Source organism: Rhipicephalus sanguineus, chromosome 8, assembly GCF_013339695.2.
Source record: "Rhipicephalus sanguineus isolate Rsan-2018 chromosome 8, BIME_Rsan_1.4, whole genome shotgun sequence".
Classification (NCBI taxonomy): domain Eukaryota; kingdom Metazoa; phylum Arthropoda; class Arachnida; order Ixodida; family Ixodidae; genus Rhipicephalus; species Rhipicephalus sanguineus.
In genome coordinates this window covers 142,570,559-142,579,452 of record NC_051183.1, presented here as the reverse complement: position 1 = coordinate 142,579,452, position 8,894 = coordinate 142,570,559, and the positions used below count along the sequence as shown (strand labels likewise).

At 43.5% G+C, this 8,894-nt stretch overlaps 1 protein-coding gene across 2 annotated transcripts in view; it reads right to left on the bottom strand.

Annotated features, from left to right (window-relative positions):
- Window positions 1-5,752: 5,752 nt before the first annotated feature.
- LOC119403554 (glucose dehydrogenase [FAD, quinone]) overlaps window positions 5,753-8,894 on the bottom strand; it is an 87,990-nt gene continuing 84,848 nt past the window's right edge. Inside the window, exons 9-10 of one of the 2 annotated variants that reach the window (XM_049418619.1) lie at window positions 6,638-6,860; window positions 5,753-5,991 (exon numbers count right to left, since the gene is read on the bottom strand). In XM_049418619.1, coding sequence (XP_049274576.1) covers window positions 5,808-5,991; window positions 6,638-6,860 — 407 coding nt within the window. In that variant the 3' untranslated portion in view covers window positions 5,753-5,807. The remainder of the gene's footprint in view (window positions 5,992-6,637; window positions 6,861-8,894) is intronic. The other variant, XM_037670483.2, reaches the window with a different exon arrangement.

Below are 8,894 nucleotides of genomic sequence, written 5' to 3'. Positions count from 1 at the left end.
ATTTACTGTTACTGAGAACAAAAAAAAACATGTAACATTACAGACATTTTCTGTTACTGAAAACAGAAAAAAACATGTAAATTACAGAAATTTTCTGTTACTGAAAACAGAAAAAACCATGTAAATTACAGAAATTTTCTGTTAGCAGGAACAGAAGGGACATGTAAAATTACAAAAACGTAAAAACAGAAAACAGAAAGAGAACAGTAATTTTCTGGCAGGCCAGCTGCCAGAAAATGTCTGTTTTTTTCAAGAAAAATTTTTTACAGTGTACTGTAAGCATGCCATATCAAAACAACAATCATATGATTCGTAGTCCACGCCGCGGAACATCGATAGCGTGTACGGCTTCATTTCGGAGTGCATGTGGACCATTATTCATCTTTAACATGACAGAATGAGACTTACCTCGAGGTATACGTCCTACACGGTGTAATCGCGACTTGGGAAATGCATTTCGCTTTGAGTTGGGCGTCGTTGTTGTCGGTCGTCTGCTCTTCACCGTTAACGTGATTGACGAGCCTTTCTCATTTTATCAAATTCGCTTTTCGGAAGTGCCAGTCAAGCTTGAAAATCCTTTTGAAGCCGCACTGCAAGCGGTACATTGTGAGGCGGCGCAAGTGCACCGCGAGAGCTCTGCACGTGCAAAGCGAGCGGCAACGCGGTGGAGAGAAGGGAAAACGCGCGCTGCTAACACCCCAGTTTCTCTTTTTCTGCCAGAAATGGCGCTGCCTGTCAAGAGCAGCAGCGCCGCTAAGCGTTGCTTGGGAAGCCTATATACAACGGCAGTAATTCATTCCAGCGCGATTGGCATAAAGTTTTGATAAACAAAGCTCCAGATATACAATTAGATGAACTTCGTTTGGGAACTTTAGCTTAAAGGATATGAGGCAAATATAAAAGACAGTAATGCTACACCTTCACGCTCAGGTTATGAATATTGGCAATCACATATAGCACAACCAAACTTCCTTATCAAACCAGGGCAGACATCCAGGGTCCCTAGTACAGAGTACGGTTCCGGTGTCGAGGTAATTGGCTCCAACGACAGTAGGCGCGCGACTATGGAAAGGTTTCTCAGTAGAGTACTCTAAATTGGTCAACATCGTTTTCATACACAAATAGCTTTTGACAGGGCTTAATTCTACCTTCATTGGAGGGGGGCCCTCTTAAAGCGGCAATACATTCATCATACAAACACACAGACATATATATTCTACCTTTATTGGAGGGCCCCCCTCCAATGAAGGTAGAATTAAGCCCTGTGAAAAGCTATTTGTATATGAAAACGATGTTGACCTATTTAGAGTACTCTAGTGAGAAACGCTGTGACAGCAGTTCCTCGCACCGTCGTTGGAGCCAATTGCCTCGACACCGAAAGATATATATATATATATATATATATATATATATATATATATATATATATATACTCGAAGAAAAGATCGCCTAGCAGCGATCTTTTTGCCGCAAAACCGATGCTGCTGTGGCTTCAGCGGCTCTGCCAGCTCTGCTACGCGCATATCGTGGGTTGTTGAAACGCGGTGCGAGCTGGCATACCGAAGATTAAACGCAGGATTTCTAGATATATCGGTCAAGATGCACTTTCGCGGTCGTGTTATCCAATTTTGGGCATAAATGTGATCGTAATAAACGCATGAAAATTCATTATTTCCAAGGGATGTTGGCAGCGAATAAAAACAAAGAAACGTATTATGCCGAATCGTGTCAACGAGATTTCACTGTATATATATTATGCAATAGATTAAGCGCAAAGAGAGGTGTTTGCGATGATCACAGTTCAGTGAAGCCAACTGTTTCTAGAACTGAACAAATGGTTACGAATGCTATACAAATACATATATTATTCCGAATGTATTTCGGGCATTTATTCAACGTGTCAATCCAATCAAGCATTAAATGAAATTATTCTGGGAACGATTTTTCGAAAACCTCTCGGGATGTAAAGGCTTAAAGATATGTGAGCTCAAAATAAGTAATATATTTGACTCACTGGATTCAGAACTTCAAGCACGAGAATGTTATATATTTTTTCACTACCATTTGCTTAATAAAGTAGGCAAAATGCACGCGTTTTGCAATAAGAGACTTGTGATGCCCAACTGAAGGAATGAAAATTGAGTGGCAAACTAAACAGACCAAAGTGAACCATTACTGATTCACGAGCAGGTATCTTCATACTCAGGTGCTTCGTGAAACAGTATGCTGTGCCAAGACGCTCTGTCGAACAGAGTGGTGACCCGTGGTTTCAGGAGGCGTTGGCCGTCGTGTTCAGTGTCTCAGTGAATTGCATTCAGTCGTACGATGATGCCTGTTTTCTTCTGTTTTGCCGACACCTTGTCCACCAAACATTCGCGATTAAATCATTATTCGGAAAATTACAGAATATAATTTCTCCGCACAAAGCACTACTGCCAAAAAAAGAAACTCCAGCACTTATCAAATGGGTGACGCAATTCCACCACCAGACTGCCGAGGGAGGCCGGGCCCCTCCTTAAAAAAACGGAGCCCCCCCCCCTGACTTTTGACACACAGCTCCACCTGTCAGAATCCGCAGTACTTTTGGTGGTTCAAGCATACCGTAAAATCCCGAGCAAGCATCCCCCCTCCTTTTTTCGAGAGACTTGAAATATGCGCCAATGACAGAGCAAGCGCCCTCCACCCTCCCTTCCCGCCATTTTCACTGCCTAGGAAACAGCGAATGCCTACGACCATCGGGTGGCGAGCGGACACCCACCAAAGTCACTCCAGGAGTCCGGGTTCGAGAGGCGGGAGCTGAGACGTCAGCCGAAAGCTTCAGTCAAAATTAAAGTTACACAGCAAAGTGTAGAAAAAGAAGAAATAAACGCGTGCGGGTGAGCACTGTGCAAAAAAAAGAGAAGTTGCAAACGATAAATGGCTGTCGGTCTGGTTTCTTCGCGGATTGCTAATTTTCTTGACAACACAAAGGGTTTATCGCCGTTAAAGAGACTCTCAACAGTTGGTACATAACTTTCAGTTCGTACATTGGTTTCAGTGCTTGTCTCGCCTCTTCTTTGTGGTCCGTCCCGATTTGCGCTGAAAGTTTTACCTTGAAAGAAAGACTCTGTCACATGAAGTCAAATTGTTGGTACGTGGTAACAGCGTATGTCATTTCGCCCGTATCATGTCACGTAGTTTCAGCCGACATTTTGCTAACGGGAAGGAAAAGTTCAGGGATAAATGCGAAGGGCCGAAAAGAAAACAGCGACGGGCGTTTGCTAACAACTGTTTATTCCAATGCATATGATCAACAGTATTTACATAATGACGTTAGTCTGTTACAATCCCAGAGTCAAATCATTAGCAAACTGAGCCTTGATATCTGAGTGCCATATCATGCACACATGCTATCATTTAACCCTTTCAGACGCCACCAAGAACCGTCTGTAAATGCGTCAAATTGATACAATGTTATTTCAAGGCAATCGATATTATATTGCAACAAAAAAATGTCGTAATACGTTCACTTATGTGCGTTATACAAATCATTCCTAATTACTTTGTAATTAAATATCTATTTATTCTGAACCCATTCATGCTCTGTTTTTGCATGAATAGAATGAAATCTCAGGCTAGAAATAAAGTGCGAATTCGTTTTTCGGTTAGTTCATGTTGAACAAAAAAAATTATACTTTTCATGTGGATTGCGGGAAGCGGCACATCCAACGACTCGTCAAATATGATAGTGCCTTCAGCAAAGTGATCGTACTCAAGAGTACACTGCAAAATTAAGTTAAATAAAGATAAATTTATTATGCAGAAGGTTCAATTCATTAAAGCTCGATGTATGGTGCTCTTTCTTGGCTCCTAGTCAATAGAAATAGCAAGAACAAGTGGTGTACTCACTTGCGTACATAGTGTCTCAAAGGATTAACATGACATTAACCATACGTTCCTCAGTGCCATCAATCTGTGTTTCGCAATTCCTTTCACTACATTGCGGTACATCAGCTGTGTGACGGCGTTTAGTGAACACAAATGAGATGTTTCATTAACTAACACGAGAAAGCTAAACGAACTGCCGGCCATTTGATAGAATATCTTGCAGCTGTGACTTGATTTTCGTGTACCGAGACATGGAGATTCCAGTTTGTACAAAACAGCATGCGTTCTCGCTAATCGTTCGTTTTTTTTAATGTCACATCATTCGTACCAGATTTCACAGATAAACATTCCTGCAAAAGTGAAGTGGAGTTATGTAAGTAGTTCTGTTTGATCTCATCTATTCCCGGCGTGACACTACAACACGGAATGCTCGACGAACAAAGCCTTTGCTCACAACACAACAGCATACGTGAGAAAAGTTCGTTCCCATTATTCACTTCTTCGCTACCAGGAAATGCAATCATGAACTATTCACTACATTACATAGCACTGCGCATGCCACAGAACAAGGTAAGAGCGATTCCATTATTGTACATAACATGGAGAACTGAAAACGCAGGAGAAATTGTCCTGGATGGAGATTTGCCCCTGACCGTCGTTATTTCCACCGGTACCTAATTGGGCGCGTAGATTTTAGCCTTTCTTTAGGAACTATCCGGAAGAGAATAATAAGTAATGTAGTCATCCTGCGTTTGAACTCCAACGCATGACGAGCTGAACGGAAGTGGGTTAGGAGTATTGTTGCTATCAGCAATCATAAAATTTGACATCACATTCGTCTACATTGTAGCAACGTCACAGGCGATAAATAGCGCGCATTTTGAGTACAAATAATCATAACGAGAATCCTGGATGCAGCTAAACGATCCAACCGACCTTGGTATAGTAAATTTTCTTCTGCACGTTGTGATCAGTAATTTTTTGGGGGAAGGAACATACGGGGAAGCCTATATTTTTTCCACTTTTCGAAATGACGCTGATGATTATTTGATAGCGTAGGCTGTCGAGTGAGTTAAGCTCTCCTACATCTTCGAACTAACATTGCTTTGGTAGACTGCTCATGCTGCATAAATTTAGACGGTAGAACTAGTACACGCAAACATTAAGCTTACACTTAAGACACAGGGTCAGTTTGCACATCAGTGGTCATAAGATTGGGCATCTCTTCCACCAGATTTGTACAAACGTTAGTAATTGCTAAATACCCCAGTACCATCGTAAAATCTAATTGTCAAAAAGTACGAAATGCTATCTTTTCTTCTTTTCTTTTAACGAACACCACCGCACATTTGTTCCCAAAGAAATTCGAACTCGATACACTATGGAGAGCTATTTACCAAATCACGTCACGACAAACATATTTGACAGGAAACGCGCAACTCATCTTGTCTCTGTGAGTAATGAACCACCAACATAGCTGTTCCATATGCTTCTGTGCATATTGGCGGCCTATAAAAAGTATTTCAATTCAACGAGCCACCTGCGCCCGGTGTTTGTCTCACGCAAACTTACCCATGTATTGCTGATTTAATTTTTACTTAAAGTACAGACAACACTTGTTGAAAACACCCTGCTGGACTAGCGGGTGCGTAATTCAAGCTCAGTAATGACGCGACCAGAATAACGTCCTTGGTGGCCTTGTGTATTTTGTTGTTCAAGGAATACTAATTATCATTACATGCCGACAAACTAGGTTACGTATTACGATTTCTACACGTTCCCAGTGGCCTGTCGAAGAGAGAGCTGAGCCGTCTATACAAACTTTTTGACGCAGCACACATCGTATTATCTTAAATGAACAGACAGTCTTGAGTAGGCGAAGGATAAGAACGGTTGAGTGTCTTCCTATGTTTGTACCTCAGGCCATTTCAGTCAGTTCGTCATCTCCTGCGCGCCCAAAGCCACCAGTTCAAATAGTTAGTGCCCCACGCAGCCCTTCGTGATAGGCGGATCATGTCGGACGCCTTCTCGGCTACCATGATGACAGGGGCGTTGGTGTTGGCAGACGGGATCTCAGGAAATACGGAAGCATCCACGACGCGCAGTCCCAGCACTCCTTTGACCCTGCGGAAGAGAGTGTGCGAAAAAAATCTCGTTGATGTTCTCAATATGCAGTTCCGATACAAGAATACATTATTTCTTTTCAAATGGTGCTTCAATATTCCGATCCTGCGCTCCCGTAATTCAAGAATGCTGATGATATGTGTCTTTCTGTCAAGTCCGAATAGATTAGAAGAAAAGTCATATTGGCAGAAAATTACTACCGAGGAGTTGTAAGATTGATAATAATATTTGGTATTATCTTAGTATATTTGGTATTAAGAACATGAATATTTAGTACTGGCTATTGCAGTAACAAAACTCTAGTGGCCGATTTTCTTTATATTATCGACTGACTATAAAAAGTCGACTGAGAAGAAGATGGCTTTCGACTTCCAGTCGTCTTAGGCATGTGCACAAGGTACCTTGTGACTTTTAAGGGTGCGACTTCCGCTTGATTTGGCAAAGATGGGAGGGAGAAGTTGATTAGATTCGCCGTGTGTCCTCTAAAGCAATAAGCGAAGAGAACGAAATAGCGCCTGCAGGGAGTGAAATGAAGATGAGAAAGAGACCGTTATCTCTTCTTCGAACTCTGAGTGGCTCAACAGTTGTTTAAGGACAACCGCCATATCGACTGAACTATCGCACTTGGCAAAGGTCCCGTTTATACCTGAGTTGTGGGTCTACAACTGTGGTGTGCATCTCCGGGCGTCCCATGCGGCACGTTCCGCTCGGGTGGTAGATGGTAGCCGTGTAGGTGCGAGCAATGCATGCCAAGTGCTCGTCCGAGTAGGGAGCGTATGGCTCGCAGCCTGGGAAGTCGGGCTCGAAGATCTGCGCATCGTACTTCCGAAACGGCTCCGAGTAGCCCAGGGCTATCAGCTGCTTCATGCCTGGCGCCGCAAAGGATAAAAGCGGCGTTAAAAAACTCAAATTCTTGACATTAGTTCGTCGCTTTCGTGCGCAGTTTCATTGTTTTTAAACACTTTTACATTTTCGTGGACTTTAACGTGCCCTTAAATCTAAGTACTAGGGTGTTCTTGCATTTCGACTCCTAAGGCAACAGCAAGTAACATTGACGTAGCGGTGGTGTACTTTGCTCACATTCTTTATTATAAATATAATAATAATAATAATGGCAATGGCGCTATCCTAGATATGCTGCTTTAGATTTCAACAAGTTCATATTTCATCAATTTAAGTAACTCAACTCAAGGATAAAATTTATCAATGTATTTGTCACTGCCGCTTCATATATCTTCTATTCAAACCCAAGGAATCGCCCCTAAATTTATAGACGCATGTGCATATATGGTGCTCTAGCACATGTTGCGCAATTTCTTCCATGCTAAAGGTGTTTCTACTTGTAGAGACCGCCTAGACGGCTCAAAAAAACGCCAGGACTGCGCAGAAAGCGCAGCACAGTCACAGCGAAAGCTGGAAGAGCAGCATTTCTAGAGCCCGTTGTAAACTCTCTTGGGGCTACTAATACAAGTACACTAGCAAGGTACCCACTACGCCATAAATCACAATATTTGTGAAGTTGGAAAGCACCTACAACGCCATTATTCGTCATTCTGCGCAGAAGCGAGGTTCCAGCTACACATATCTAAGGCATTATGTGCACTTTGTTTACGTGACGACTGATGACGATGAAGAATTGTGGCTCTGCCCTTTGTAATAGGTTGGAAGCTTTAAACGGCTCACCAGTTACGTAATTCGCATTGTGTGACGCCCCGTCGCTATTTCACTCTCCCACCATGCAATATAACATACGTCGACGTGAGAAAGAGAGGCAGAGAGAAGAGGGAAGAACTTTATTGAGACCCTGAGGAAATGGATGGGCTTATGGGCTTCCTTGGCAACTAATGCAAGTTCACTTGCGAGGAACCCACTACGCTATAACTCATCATAATTTATATGATGTAGGGAAGCAGCCACTATGCCAATTTTCGTCATTCAACGGAGAGCCGTGGCACCCGCTAAAAACATGTAAGGCATTATGCGCACTTTGTTGGTGTTGTGCCTGATGACGATGAAGAATTATTGCAGAGCCCCTTGTAATGGGTTGGAAGCATCCAACAGCCCACTCGCTGCGCAATTCGCATTGTGTGACGCCTGGTTACAGAATTCGCGTTGTGTGGTGCGTGGTTGTTATTTCACTCTTCTACCACACTAAATTACACATGCTAATGTGGTTCCTTCTGGACACGAAGCCTGTATAGCGTCTTCTTGCAAGGCAGTTCCAAGCACCGGCATGGCTCTGAGGTACAACTCTGGGCTCCTACGCAGAGGACCCAGGTTCGAACCCCGTTCCATCCTTATTTCGTTTTTTTTTCTTATTTCGAGCGATAGTGGTTACGGACACCGGCGGCGGCAGTGGCGGCGGCGGACAACAACGGCGCCAAAAACGGCCGTTGAAATGATCTCATAACAGCTTTCGCTGTAAAAGAGCGCAGGTGTTGCTGCCGTTGTTAGCGTTTATCAGAAACCACTGCAGCCCCGATGACGCGCTTGCCACAGCCGTCATCGCGATGTCCTATGCTAGGCATGCCACGGGAACTCAAGATCGAGGATGAAGAGTCCAACGGTGAGGAAGCTGCGGCAAGGGCGACTGTTTGAACTAGCTAGGCAAATGCTACCGCCACCTCGGGAGAGCCTTTCCAAAGCTGAAGAGGTTAGATGGCGACAACTCCAAACCAATACTCTCCAGACTCCGGTCAGAAAGCACCACACCAACCGAGACGAACTCAAGCCCGATTGCTCAAAATATGGACAGAGAACTACGATGAAACACATCTTTAGGGACTGCCCAGCAGACCCTCCACCCAAAGAACTCCAGAAGCTTATAAGTTGGAAAAGTGGTACACCCTTCTAGCCAGCTCTGCTCCGGACTTACAAGTCCGCGTCACAGCAAGATGTCGCCC